General features: G+C 38.7%; 1 protein-coding gene across 2 annotated transcripts in view; it reads left to right on the forward strand.

Moving 5' to 3' along the window:
* The first annotated feature begins 1,080 nt into the window (after nt 1–1,080).
* The window catches only part of Pdp1 (PAR bZIP family member Pdp1), a 114,232-nt gene continuing 99,281 nt past the window's right edge, over nt 1,081–16,031 (forward strand). For both annotated transcript variants that reach the window (XM_090370572.1, XM_090370571.1), the window contains exon 1: nt 1,081–1,267. In XM_090370572.1, coding sequence (XP_090226698.1) covers nt 1,168–1,267 — 100 coding nt within the window. In that variant the 5' untranslated portion in view covers nt 1,081–1,167. The remainder of the gene's footprint in view (nt 1,268–16,031) is intronic.

A 16,031-nucleotide genomic window follows, 5' to 3' on the forward strand; every position in this document is an offset into this window, starting at 1 on the left:
GAGTAAAAACTAAATCACAGATTTTTTGTATCGTTATATGAAATGATATTAGGGTGCCCCTAGAAAAGTTAAGCAGGAGGTAAAAAATTACATCATCCCCAGGCATTTATAGATGAATCCCACAAGTGTCCCGGTTTTCCTTCTTTCGAATGCGTTTTGTTCTGATTTTTATATCTTCTGAATTTTTTGTCTCATTTTCATTCTTGAAAGTTTGGTCTCCCTACATATATCTTGATTATTAAAAATAAGATAGTTTGTTAACGAGCGTCCCATTTCGTAAAATTTTCAATTTCAAGCCTTGATTATAGTTAAAAATTATTAACTTTGTTACTAAAAAACTGATTCATGCACAGCATTATTCTGTTGAATGACATATTGTCAGTCACGTGTTGCTCTAGCAAGGCTGTGGGAATAGCAATGTGTTTCTTTAGGTACATTCCATGCAGGCAAGTACAAATATGCGACGTAATTCAAGCGGGATGAAAATTGTTTCCTTGATGTATGGTTAATTTCAACCTAATTGATTAAGTATGGAATTATATTATACGTATTATCTTAAATTTGTTTTAGCTATGCCACATGCTTCGTATGATGATACTCCTGACATGAATATAGAATGATTGGCATCAGTGACTCCTCCTACAACTGCCATATACCCTAATTATGATGTCTTGCGATTTATAATTAAATTAATATCTGGTTTATTCAGAATTGAAGACAAATTTCCCTTCTTAGTTTTTATTTTATAAGTAAGCTGTCTTTTTATTAGTAGATAAAAAGAAAGCTTCCATTTATGAGTAATCTATATCTACGTATATGAGAATTTGTTATTATCCAATTTCTTGGATATTTATTTTACCGAATTGCATGGTTGAGTTTAAAGTAGCAACGATGGGCAATGTAGTCACTATTGGGTTTCCCTGTATAGCACTAGAAAATTCTCTTATCCTGTAAAATGAGATATCCATTTTGGATTTGGAAGTGGGCGTGTCTGTTAAGGTGAAACCAATCAGAAGATGAATTCATTAGGAAGAGGTCTTGATACGCACTTCCTGAGACTGCTTGCATCACGGTGATTCTTCGATGCTCTCCATCAAAATATTAAAAAACGGATAATAAGGGTGACTTTGTTAACCTGTTCAAAAATTTCTGTTATTGTTATTAGTAATGGGAGAGAATATGACTGTGGGGAATAACGAAGCTCACATGGCAGTACAGCGGCGTTCGCTCTTAGAAAATCAAGATCTTCTGAAGTTGCAACCGCCAGGTTACTTTGCATTTCTGTGACTAACAGTAATTTAAACTGCTATTTATTTTTGTTAATATTATGTTGTACAGTACGTGATACCACTTTACACGTTTTCAACAGTAATATAAAATAAATATATCGTAGCCTTCTCAGAAAACGAACCCTGAATAATATATATATGTATATATATATATATATATATATATATAGTAAAATTATAAGTTCTATAAGCAAACTAAGCAGATGAGAAAAAATAGAGAAATTTTTGAAACGTATCGTATGTCAAATGCTCCAAAACGCGCAGCAGTAGAGGAAGCAAAAGAATATATAAATGTGCAGTAAGAAACATTAATACTGTACAGGGTCTGCAAAGATGGATATGAGAAGTACACATAGTGCCTGAGCTAAAAGGGTGTAAAGGATAGCAGAAAAGAGAAATGAAATAGGTGAAAGAATTTTAAAATACTAGTACGATTATGAATTAAGATTATTAATGGCATAATTAACAAGCCAATAGGAAGAAATGGGACTGTGGAAAAAGAAAATAAATTACAATGGGATATACAAAAATTACAAAGGGGTTTACAAAATAAATTACAAAGGGGTATAACTGTATTCAGATATGGGTGGGCAACCTTGTCCGATAGCATTAAGACAGGGGCTTTACTTTTGTATTTTCCCCCTTTTCTTGTACTACGGACAAGTTTGGAAACACAGTTCCTGATACATGGTCATGTATCAATTTTTATTTTTAACTCTCTTCAGATTTTGCATATTTGCCACTATATTCGACCTTCTTTCTAAAATTGCCCACCCTTATCTGAATACAAGTTATACCCCTTTGTAATTTATTCTACCCCGAGGGGCTCACATCTGGTGAGTATGCGCTTGGCAAACCCAGGGTCCTGAGCTGGATATCATCATTCTTCTCTTTCTTGGTGATGCCTTTCTACTTCTCTCTCTCTCTCTCACACACACACGGGGTAACTCGGGAATTTTTTTTTTTTTTTTTTTGGCTGGTGCAGCATAAGCCTCAGGCTTCCTTGTACCATATGGCTAATAATAATAATAATAAATTTTGTAAACCCTTTTGTAATTTTTGTATATCCCATTGTAGTTTATTTTCTTTTTCCACAGTCCCATTTCTTCCTATTGGCTTGTTAATTATGCCATTAATAATCTTAATTCATAATCGTACTGGGATTTTAAAATTTTTTCACCTATTTTATTACTACTTCATTTCTTTTTTTCTGCTATCCTTTACACCCTTTTAGTTCAGGCACTATGTGTACTTCTCATATCCATCTTTGCAGACCCTGTATTAATGTTTCTTACTACACACACACACACATATATATATATATATATATATATAGATGTAAATCATATGGGTACACAAAATATAACATTTTATTTTGAAGACAGTAAAAGTTTTAATAAAAATGTAGAATGCATTCTTCTTCCGGAACAGCCGGACTTCCCCCTCCTATTTTTGATATTTAACCTTAGAAAACTTTATATGTCACATATTGGTGTATATCCAGACTTAAATATTAATTGTGAAGTTTATGTCATTCAGACTGAAGTATTTTTACTAAATTTAATGTTTTTTTTTTTCTCCTCCTCCTTCGACATTTAAATTTATCATTTGTTAATTTGCTTTTTTAATTATGAAAAGCTGATAATTGTGCTTTGTTTTGTTTGTTATTTGGTTTTTAGGAGCATTAGCAACTAAGGCCATATTGCTCTGGGGATATGCGGTGGTTATTCTCTGACCTTTCCACATCCTCCGTATTTGGTTGTGACGGACTTGAACCCCAGTCTAATCAAGAAGCATGTGCTATGCACTGCTGCTCCTTCCCATCTGGCTACGGAGGTGCTCCTGATAATTGTGCATCAGCAGTTATTAGCTTTTGAACAGATGATTTCATCATAGTTTGTCAAACAGGATTTTTTTTTTTTAACTTAGTGGAAAAAATTGCTAATATAAATTAATTATTAACAGACATTAGGTGGGTGTTTTATGAAGTTTTTAAGTTAAGAAAACACTTAAGCCCCATGTGAAACTACTCATTTTTAAAAAGTAAAATATAACTACAATTGTATAATAACATCCTATAAGCAATGGGGGGTAGGCATGCACAGTATCCTACAGAAGGCTACAAGTACATATTACCCTATAGATTTCTTTGTAAAAAAGTAACTTTTATTAGGTATGAATGCTGGAATGTGCAAACTGATTAATGTCAATTTTAGATTGCTATTTATGACTAATAAAATAAAATGCTAGAGCAGATCGAAAGAGAAACCAAGCAAATACATATTAGTGCAATGCTGATGCTAGCAGTGTATTAAATAAATTTCAGCTATTGGTTAAGCAACCATATTCTGAAATTATTGGAATATCAGAAACATGGTGTCCCTTTGATATAGGGATGTAGAATTTGATTATGGCAAGTACAATACATAATACAGAAAAAAAAAAAAAAATAATGTACAGAAAGAAGTGACATGGGAGGAATTATGCTTAGTTTAAGAAGCACTTAAATGCTAAAACAGTACAACCAGTCTACAATGGTTGCCAATAATACCAAGTCAGTCAGTGGCATGACATGAGTATTGGAGAAAACAGAAATGAGAGGAGTATGTTACATGCCAAATGATTGTGGATTGAGTATAGTGAACTGTATAGACAAATAGAGAACCATCAAATCAGAGTGCAACTAAGAGATACAGTTCAAGGTTTAGGCTGAAATAAATGTTAGATGAACTGATGAGTTCAGTAGCAGAAAAGAAAAATGAATGTGACAGTCAAAAATTGTCAGGAGATACAGAAGTGTGCTTATTTATTTTTTTATTTTGGCTGATGATGTTAACAAGGGCACATGATGCAAGAAAGCAAGCTTATATAGCATCAACCAAAAAAAAACCCTTATTTCACCAATCCACTTGCTCCAAATGTTTGTCAAGTTCTGCCTTGAATCTGTTTAAGCTATGAACTTCTACAACGACAGATGGAAGTTTGTTCCAGCAATCAACCACCCACTGGCTAAAAGCAAACTTCCACACATCTGTCCTACAACTGTCTTTCCTCAATTTGAATTTATGCCCTCTCAGGTGATTATTCTGAGAAAGAGGAAGAATCCCATCATCATGCTCAAACCATTCAAGGCTTTATACACCTCAATCAGATCACTTTGCAGGTGCTTAGTCTCCAGACACTAATTTCAAAACTTAAGCCTTTCTTCGTAAAAGCAACCCTTTGTTCCATTCACTAATCTTGTTGCCCTTTCTGTATTCGTTCCAACAGCTCTACATCCTTCTTAAAATGAGGCTTCCAGACCTGTATACAGTACTCAAGGTGTGGCCTGACCATTGCCTTATACAAGGGGATAATCACCTCCTTATCCTTGCTAGAAAAATTCCTGTATATCATTGACAAGACACCATGGTACTACTACTTTTGCAGACTGTCTGCACTTCTCATAAAACTTCATATCTGCCTGCACAATTACCCCCAGATCATTTTCACTCTCTGCCTCTGTCAGTGTTATATACCCATTCAAAGCTAGTCAGGGGATACCCCTTACTTTCAAAATCATACATATAGATGAAGACACACCCTGGGCTGCCATAGCTGTCCATAACCCTAACATCATGGTTACAAGGATGTCCTCCGTATGCACTGCATGGGCGGCATATGCCCATGTAATTTGCCCCTCGGGAGCTTTCTACCTCAGCTTCCTCTACTGCAGACCTGGCCAAGATATCAATCCAACAATAAATTATCTACGTACAGTCCTTACTACACTTCCCAACAGCAAGATTATCCTTGGGCAGATGTAAATTGTCGCTCTCCTACCTGGTACAGCCTGACCACTGATTGCTCTGGGTGCCGCAATGGGCAGCTTCTTGAAGATTTCCTGGCCACTTCTCCTTTCCTGGTTCTGAACAAGCCCAATAACCTGCCTACCTATTCCAGCACTCTGTGGAAATCCACAATCGATATCTCCATAGCCTGGACACAATCCATTTCCAGCAAAATTTCTGGTTGGCAGGTCAATGAGGCTTGGACCACCGTAGATCACAGAGCTATTACATTTCAACTCACAAGATCCATTGATTCAATTCCACCACCTCACTACAATATTAGTTGCTATGCCATTAACAAGACCAATTGGGAAATTTTTTGCTCCATGCTGCAGATCATGATCCAGGACCACAACTCTTCTGATTTTCCAGCACTGGAACCTAACCAACATCAAAAGCTCACAACAGAAATCATCATCCAGGCCTACAATCAATCAATTAGATAGAAAAGACCAATGCCTAATGCCATTTCATGGTGGTCCCCAGAGCTGGAGCACCTTCGCTGAATTGTATGGTCCAAAAGAAAAGTCTTATAGAGAACTTGTACCTCTTGGCCCCCAAATGAGGTCAACACCTGTGTGAAGAATATTGAAGACTCAGAAATGACTACACCTCCCTTATAAGACATCGTAAAAGATCATCTTGGGAACGACTGGCAATACTGAACCCTTGGGGGGGGTGTACTGCATCACCACCAACAAGCTCCCCAGGGGCAAAGTTATCCAATCCACTCTCACACCACAGGGCACTATGACTACATTGTGGGAGCAACCTATGGCCAATATTCTGGACACACTTTTTGGCACAGATACTGATCCTCTGACAGTACAACAGCAAGAAATATACCAGGCAAGCAACACCTACTTCAACCATGCTGTAGAAGACCAATTTACCACCGATGAACTGCAGCAGGCTCTTGCCAAAATGGAGAGGAAATTCCCCGGACCAGACCTCAGTGAACCCGAAGTCCTTAAAAAGACTGCCCAAATCAACATCCAGTTTCTACTCAACCTCTTCAATAAGTGCTTGTCCCATGGATCTTTCCCAGAAGAATAGAAAACGCAAATGTAAAGCTGATCATAAAAAATCCGTCTAAACTACTCCAACAACCAGAGTTATATCGACCCATTGCTCTTTTATCCATGGTCAGTAAACTGTTTGAATGTCTACTCCTAGTACGGCTCCAAGACCATTACACCAAAGGCGGGCTCCAGTCCAACTTCCAGTTTGGATTTCGACTGGGGCATTGCACAGAAGACTCGTTGCAAAGAATCATCTCTGCAGTCTCAACTTCTACCTTCAAATACTATCTACTAATAGCAATAGATTTCACGGGAGCCTTTGACAGTGTCTGGTGGGCAAGTATTCTTCACAGACTTAGGCAAGCAAATATTCCATTAAATTTATACAAATGCATCGAAAACTACTTATCAAATAGGAAAATTACAATCTCCTCAACGTACCGAAGAATCACCAGGTCTATCTACAGAGGTTGCCCAGGGTTCAGTCCTTGGCCCTTTTCTAGGGAATATTGTCCTGGATGAACTCCTTGGACTGGACCTAGATCCTGTAGCTATACAAACCTTTGCTGATGATGTCTCCATTGAGGCTGACAGCAGAGCTTCTCTGGAAGCCAGAGGAAACCAGGCACTTCAAATCCTTCAGAACAGGGCAGCCCTACACAAGTTAAGACTCTCACCCCAAAAGACACAATCCATTCTCCTGAAGGGATCACTGCAGCTTACTAGAAACCCCACTATCAAACTTCAAGGCCAAACCATCAAGCTAGTTTCCACGTTAAAACTATGGGAATATTACTTGACTCTAAGCTCACTTACTCTCTGCATCTTGCAACCTCCATGCGAAAGTGAGAAACTACACTGCTCTCATTGCATGGGTGACTCATCGTGATTGGGGATTGAATCGATGCACCCTTAAGGTTCTGTACAAATAAATTTTCCTTCCCTTCATAATGTATGGGTCTGGTTTCGCAGGGCAACTCTTTACAACAAGCGTAAACTGGGAACCATCCAGCGCACTATCCTTCTTACAAGGGCATGCTGCACAGTCAGCAACCCAGCCCTTCAGGTTTTTGCGGGTGTCCTTCCGCTTGATCTGGAGGTTATTCGAAGGAGTCTCCACTACTGTCTATTCAGGGGCATACCGGCAACTATCCTTGGACACTCCATCAATAACCTGAATGAAATCAGGCAGGAAAAGAAACAAATTGCCATCCTACTACTTCAGACTTGGCAGGATAGTTGTTATTTGGTTTTTAGGAGCATTAGCAACTAAGGCCATATTGCTCGGGGGATATGCAGTGGTCATTCCCTGACTTTCCGCATCCTCCATATTTGGTGGTAACGGGCTCGAACCCCGGTCTAATCAAGAAGCGTGTGCTACACACTGCTGCTCCTGCCCACCGGGCTACTGAGGCGCCTTGGCAGGACAGATGGACTGCTACTGACAAGGGCCCAGTCACCAAGAAATGTATACCTTATGTGAATTCCATATTTCCGAAGTCTCCAAATTGGTTCTCTCCTGGTCTTTATACCACCTACCTCTTTACCGGACATGAATCAAAAAACCACAAACTAACATCCATGGGAATCATGGTGCATGTGTGGCTCCTCCGTAGCCAGGTCGGAAGGAGCAGCAGCAGAGCGTAGCACACGCTTCTTGATTAGCCCGGGGTTCGAGCCCGTCACCACCAAATACGGAGGATGCAGAAAGGTCAGGGAATGACCACCACATATCCCGGAGCAATATGGCCTTAGTTGCTAATGCTCCTAAAAAACCAAATAACAAACAAACAACATGGTGCATGTGGTGAAATAGAAGACTACTGTGCATGTGGTGAAACAGAAGACTGGAACCATCTAGTATATACCTGTCAACACTATGAGGACCTCCACAGCATCCTGTTTACTCATATACAAGATAACCCTCAAGGAAATGAACACTTATTCATCACAGAAGAAAACGACCATTATGAGTTTACCAAGTTTGCATAAGCCCTCTTCACAAGACAGAGCACCCTATTCCCAATGCAAATAGGAACACCCCAAATCTGATCCTTTGCCTACATCCTCCATATTTCTAGCTATAATCTCCTTTCTTACTTACATTCTGTACTTCCACAACTCTACCTTTTTTTTTTTGTCTCTGCCCAGGAAGCTCTGGCGGAGACAAACCAGAGTATAATGTGCAGCCTGGCTACCTCCTAGTGGTGTGTGCGGGCAATATGGAGTCTCACTATGGGCCCTGCAGCCAAACGCCAGGACACACAACAGAACCTAACGCAATATCTCATACACAACACGCAAAATTTTTCTTGTATTTACAGTAGTACTGTATTTCTTCACAGCGAACATATGACACAGATGTGGGAAACCACAGGTGGCGCCTGACCCTAATACTATGCACACTGTGTCAGTGTAGTACCACACAGTTGATATGTTACTCTGGGGTTACTGCTTCCCATATTCAGTACTTTACATTTGTCAATGTTAAACTTTAGTTGCCACCTCTCAGCCCATCTACTCAACTTTTCCAGATCCTGTTGCAGCCTCGTACTGTCATTAGTGTCATTAACAACCCTGCCAACCCTCGTATCATCTGCAAACTTGGACATTAAGCCTGATATACCATCATCAATATCATTAATGAATACAGAAAACAACAATGGACCCAACACTGAACCCTGGGGGACTCCACTAATAACATTAGTCCACGAAAAGCAGTGTCCATTGATTACCACTCTGTCTTTTCCCACTCAACCATCCCTTTATCCATAGCAGCAATTTGCCTCCAATGCCCCACTGCTCCAATTTGTGCAGCAGTCTTCCATGTGCAACAGTATCAAAAGCCTTTCTAAGATCCAAATATATGATATCAAAATTATTCTTTGCATCCAGTTCCTTTGTGACTACATCATAGTATCCAATCAAATTGGTCAGACAAGACTTCCCCTTAACAAACCCATTGCTGTGTCCGAGCTATAACTGAAGTTTTGTCTAGATGATCCTGCAATGCTTCTTTAACCAGTGCCTCCATTAATTTCTCCTGAACAGATTAAACTAACAGGTCTGTAATTACCGTGTCTCCCTTTGATCCTCCTTTGTGGTTTGGGGTCACATTTGCACATTTCCAATCCATGGGTACCTCCCCTGAGTCCAAGAAAGCTGTCACAATTAAGCTTGCTTCCTTGTTTTGTCAGTATTTAGTCAAATAAGTGTACTTAGTGTTATAAGCTTGTACTTAGTGTTATCAGTACTTAGTGTTATAAGCTTGTTTCCTTGTTTTGTCAGTATTAGCATTAGCATTAGTAGAGGCATTTGATGCAAGAAAGCAAGCTTATGCAGCATCAGCAAAAAAAAAAAAAAAAAAAAAAACCACTTCCACTTCACCCCTCTGTTCGTTCAAAATACCTGTCCAGCTGAGCCTTAAACTTATTTAGGCTATCAACTTCCACGACAAGGGATGGAAGTCTGTTCCACCAACCAACCACCCGCTGGCTAAAGGCAAATTTCTGCACATCTATCCTACATCTGTCTTTCTTCAATTTGAATTTATGCCCTCTCAGGTGATTATTCTGAGCGAGAGGAAGAATCCCATCAGCATTGAGCATGCTCAAACCATTCAAGGCCTTATACACCTCTATCAGATCACCTCGCTGGTGCCTAGTCTCCAGACACTGTAATTTGCAAAACTTAAGCCTTTATTCGTAAGAGCACCCCTTTGTTCCATTCACTAATCTTGTTGCCCTTCTCTGGATGTAGAGCTGTACCCGTTCCAGCAGCTCCACATCCTTCTTGAAATGAGGCCTCCAGACCTGTATACAGTACTCAATGATATATAGGAAAAATTCCTATATATCATTGACAATACACCATGAGCTACTCTTGCAGCCCGTCTGCACTGCTCAGAGAACTTCATATCTGCCTGCACAACCACCCCCAGGTCCCTTTCATTCTCTACCACTGTCAGTGTAGTACCACAGAGTTGATACGTTGCTCTGGGGTTGCTGTTTCCCATGTGTAGTACTTTACATTTGTCAATGTTAAACTTCATTTGCCACCTCTCAGCCCATCTGCTCAACCTTTCCAGATCCTGTTGCAGCAGCATAGTGTCAGTAGTGTCCTTGACAACCCTGTCTACCTTTGTATCGTCTGCAAACTTCGACATTAAGCTTGATATACCCTCATCAATATCATTTATGAATACAGAAAACAATAATGGACCAAACACTGAGCCCTGAGGGACTCCACTAATAACATTAGTCCACGACGAGCAGTGGACTAATGTTATTAGTGGAGTCCCTCTCTCTGTCTACTGCCCCTCAGCCACCCCTTTATCCACAGCAGCAATTTGCCTCCAATGCCACACTGCTCCAATTTGTGCAGCAGTCTTCCATGTGCAACAGTATCAAAAGCATTTCTAAGATCCAAGTATATAATATCAAAGTTATTCCCTGCTTCCAGTTCCTTTGTGACTGCATCATAGTATCCAATCAAATTGGTCAGGCATGACTTCCCCTTAACAAAACCATGCTGTGTCCGAGCTATGGCTGAAGTCTTGTCTAAATGATCCTGCAGTGCTTCTTTAACCAGTGCCTCCATTAATTTTCCTGGAATAGAAGTTAAACTCACAGGTCTATAATTACTTGTGTCAGCCTTTAATCCTCCTTTGTGAATTGGGGTGACATTTGCACATCTCCAGTCTGTGGATACCTCCCCTGAGTCCAAAGAAGCTCTCATAATTATGGCTAAGGGTTTGCTTACTTCCTTTGCTGCCTCCTTTAATATAACTGGATAGATTCCATCCACCCCAGGTGCCTTTTTTGTGTTTATCTTCAACAAATTCTTTTCCACTTTACTCTCAGTTATTACAAGATTCTCTAGCTTACTGCTAGAGTTGAATACACCTCTGGCTTTCTCCTCACTAAATAACTCCTCATGTGTGAATGTCGATGCAAAATATTCATTTAGTTTGTTAGCTACCTGAGCAGGATCATCAACAGTTGACCCATCGATATCAAGTGGACCAATCTGATCCTTCTAGAGTTTACATAAGTAAAGAACTCTTTGCTGTTTTTCTTTGCATCCCTTGCCAAGGATTTCTCGTAATCTGCAGTACTTAGTCAAATCCATGTTTCTAATAATCCAGATAAGCATAGGAGACTTTCAAGTTTATAATGAATTTATACTTTTATGTTATGGAAGAAAGGAGTAACTGGTATTGAAAATCTCACTTAAAAAATGATAGAAAGAAATTCATTTCCAGTTTTCATTCTGAAAACTGGAACTGCCATTTATTGGATAAAAAGTTCCAGAAAAATGCTTATACATGCAGATACATACAAATGTACCAATGAGGCACCTTTTTTGCAATGTCTTATCCCCATATAAGTTATTAAAGAACTATGGAACTACATCTAGATATCAAGCAGAAACAAAAAGAGTGTTAGAAAAAGCTGTGAGATAAGGGATGTCTGCTCCTTGACAGAAAAGCACACCGAAGCCAATGGTTCGGGGTCAAACTGCAGAGATTTTTTAAAGAAACCTTTTTTTCTCTGCACTGAGCCTGTTTTTCTGCTATTCTATCAGAGAAGCAAATTCCGAAAGGATACCCATTCGTGCTGTGCTGGAACTAGAATTGATAGTTCTTTTGGATGGGAGGATTGGTGGTGGTGGTGTCAGGAGTAGGATCCAGCAGCTCTGATAGGATTTGGGAGAAATAGTATCAGCCATATGATGCATGCTAGTTCTAGGCTTTTGCTACACAACCAAAAAAATCCAAAAAAAAAAAAAAAGTGTAACATTTCACTCCTCAAGTTGGTGCTGATCTGGGTGACCTCTGAATTTCTCGAAGTTGTCATCCTCAACTACCCATGGAGGTAAGTTATTCCAGTAATTTATTAGTCATGGGCTGAAAGAAAACTTCCTGGGACAGCACTTTTCCTAGACAGTATAAATAAAGAAAAACATAATGCAGAGTACCATTATTTTCTCAAACTATTTCAATATCTGAATTTAATAGTTTGAAAAAATAGTATCCTACTTCTTTACTAAAATCCAGTCTATACCTCTTTCCCTGTTATTTGAATTTATGGTCTCTAACTCTAGTATCATTTATAAGCATGAAAATTTCATCTTCATTTGTTTTTACTATCACTTCACGTTAAGTGTTACAGACCTCAAACAGATCCCAAGGTACCTAGTTAGCAAACTCTATAGCCCACATATTCAAAAAATTTTTTTTTCTCACTTGAGCACTTTTTTCCAATTTCACCAAGCATGTTACCCATCTTTGGACCTTTTTCAAGAAGCTTGGTGTCTTTATTTTAGGTATAGTCTCCATACTCGGACATAGTATTCAAACAGTAGTCTCACCATTGTATCATACAGTGGGATTATGTTCGCTCCATCTCTGCAAGCAAAGTTTGATAAATTATCAACAGGACACCCTGGGCCCTCCTTGTCACCTATGTACATTTCATATAACCCCCAAATCTCTTTCCTCATCCATTTCCTATACAAATCCTAATAATATACAAGTTATTTTGATGATATTTTCCAAGTCTAAAAACTGTTTTACAGCATTAAAACGTAGCTGTCAGTTTTCTGACCATCCCTGAAGCCTATCCAAGTCATATTAAGGTACACTGCTTAACACTGGTCATCATCTACTCTTGACCTTGATATCATCCGGAAATCGTGAAATCACACCCTGTATCCTTTTGTTAATGTCATTTAAGATAATCTAGAGACAACAGTGTTCGCAGAACCAATCCTTGAGGGCCTGTCACCACCAAATACGGAGGATGCGGAAAGGTCAGGGAATGACCATCGCATATCCCGGAGCAGTATGGCCTTAGTTGCTAATGCTCCTAAAAACCAAATAACAAACAAACAAACAAACAAACCAATCCTTGAGGGACCCCACTTCTAGTCCAGCCGAATCTGAAGAGTAATTGTTAATCACAAATCTCTGCCTCTTGTTCTGCAATCCACCTGAGGATCTTACCCATGATACCAACATGTTCTGGCATATACAATAACCTCTTGCACAGGACTGAGTGAAATGCTTTGCTGAAGTCCAAATAACAACTTCAAAATTATTTCCTATGTCCAACTCATGAGTGAAAATAGCTAAGCAGATCAGTTAAACAAGATTTTCCCTTTATAAAGCCATGCTGTACTCCCTTAAGAATGACATTTCTATCTAGATGCCCCTGTATTGCCCTCTTAATCATCACTTCCACGATTTTCCCCACCACTAAGGTAAAGACAAATATGAAATGGCAGCATGTACTTAAAAATTTATGTTAATGGATGTTTATTTGAAATGACCTTGAAAAATATATATACAATAAACCTCCATTACAACACTGTGCTTATAGTGATACTGTCTTCTAGTCCCATGGTTGGTCCTATGTAATGGCAATTTTTAACGTACATACACTTCTTGAAGCCTTATTTTAGGAAGGATGTGGATCTATCAGAATGAGTGCAGAGAAGAGCAACAAGATTAGTGAGAGGAATAAAAGGGTGCTCTTACCTTACCAGGAATGGCTTCAGTTCTGCAAATTGCAGTATCTGGAGACCAGGCACCTGTGAAGAGATCTGATTGAGGTGTTTAAGGCTTTGCTCAGATTACTCACGAGGGGGCATAAATTGAAATTGAGAATGCATGTTTGCAGAATATATGGAATTTGCTCTCATCCCAATAGACAGTTGATTGTTGGAACAAATTTTCATCTGGTGTTGTAGAGGTGAGTAGTTTTAAGGAAGAACAAGACAAAACTTTTGGAGGAGATGGACAAGAAATATCAGAAGTGTTGGTTTTTTTTAGGTTGATGCTGTGTAAGCTTGCTTTCCCACTTATATCACTTTTTTTAAGGATCAAGAAAGGAACAAACTGAGTTTTGGTTATGGTAAAAAGGGGTGATAGAAACTAAGTTATTTAATATTTAACTTGAAGTTTTGAAGATAGAATTGGTAAGGAAATTCATTACAACTCAGTGCCTAGCCATTTATCATTGCATTCACATGATCTCCTCAGCTTCTTTTTTTTTTTATCTGGTTTCAATGACATAGTAATCAGTATATTTTATATGTGCATGCCTGTTCAGCACAGCATGAATAAATTTACATTCATGTGTGCATACTGCATCTATCATTATGTGTATACTGCATCTATCATCATGTATATACTGCATCTAAAAAAAGGTTAAAAATGCCAAAAAAGCAAGCATACTACATTGTGTGAAGGTTTTCAACTGACGTATTAACCATTGTTTAATAAACACTGCAAAAAAAAAAAAAAAAGAAAAAAAAAAGAGACATCAGTGTTATCTACCAAAATTTTATCAATTTATGCCAAAACATTTTAATTATTTATACTAGCATGTCAGAAATAAGACTGGGGGGGGGGGGATACTGTTGACCTCTGTTACTCTCGAATTATTATTATTATTATTAGCCATACGGTGCAAGGAAGCCTGAGGCTTATGCTGCACAGCCAAAAAAAATTCTGAATTACCCTGAGAGAGAGAGAGAGAGAGAGAGAGAGAGAGAGAGAGAGAGAGACAGGCAGGCAGACAGATAGACAGTCAGTCAGAAGTAGAAGGGAATCACCAAGAAAGAGAAGAAGATGATATCCAGCTCAGGACCCTGGGTGTGTCAAGCTCATACTCACCAGATGTGAGCGCCTGGGATTAGATGAATCGCAGGGCTTAAAATATAGAAATCATTGGCAAATAGTGATCATGCAATTGTTAATTTACTGGCTCACTCTATTTCTCTCTACAGTTGTTCATTATACTCATCAGAGTAATTAAAAACAGTTACTTTTATATATTATTAGTTAATTGACAACAGTTTAATTAGTGATTGACTTATCACTACTATTATTCACAGAAAATGAAAATTCAATTAAGAAATTGAATCTGCCTGAAATTTATTGCAGTAAAAACATTACCTGAGTTGTTTTTTCTGAGGGGAGCACTTTACCACCAAGTTACCGGTTTTCAGAAAGTCACATTCTCTTTTCCCCCTAAGCAAATTAATTTGTGGTAAATGTAGATGTTAGTATTAGCAAGTGATTCAAGGAAGCAAACTTATATATCATTAGCCAAAAAAAAAAAAAATACTACCCACATCATCTATTCATCCTTTTAATATTATGTCTAATTTTCCTTAAATTTATTTAAACTGTCTACTTCTACAGGCCTCCATAGCTGAGTGGTCAGGAGCGGGAGTGCAGTAGCACACGCTCTTTGAGTTGACCAGAGTTCAAGCCCCTGACTGCTGAATACGGTCGATCTGTCAACCCGGATTGGACCAGCGTGGGAGATTATGGTCCATTTCCCTCAACATGAATTGTTGAGGAGGCTTCCATCTTGCAATGGTTTGATAATGGCTGCACTTTACCTTTTTTTTTTTACTTCTACAACAACAGTTGGTAGTCCATTCAACAATTGCAAGTGCCTAGTTTTCAAGTGCTGAAATTTTTAGAACCAGTCTTTTGAATACTTCTTTATGTTCTTGAATAATCTGGTTGCTCTTCTCTGCAACTGTTCCAAGTGATCCACATCCTTTATAAAATGAGATTTCCAAACCTGTATACAGTGCTCAAGATGTGGCCTAATCATCACCTTATACAATGGAATAAGTACCTTGTCTCTGCTGGAAAGTTTCTAATCATTAGCATTAGTAGAGGCATATGATGCAAGAAAGCAAGCTTATGCAGCATCAGCCAAAAAAAAAAAAAAAAACCTTCCACTTCACCCCTCCATTCGTTCGAAATACCTGTCCAGCTGAGCCTTAGATTTATTTAGGCTATCAACCTCCACAACAAGCGATGGAAGTCTGTTCCACCAACCAACTACCTGCTGGCTAAAGGCAAA

The sequence above is a fragment of the Mastigoproctus giganteus genome, chromosome 3 (genome assembly GCF_048544385.1).
Source record: "Mastigoproctus giganteus isolate SK-2022 chromosome 3, ASM4854438v1, whole genome shotgun sequence".
NCBI classification, from domain to species: domain Eukaryota; kingdom Metazoa; phylum Arthropoda; class Arachnida; order Uropygi; family Thelyphonidae; genus Mastigoproctus; species Mastigoproctus giganteus.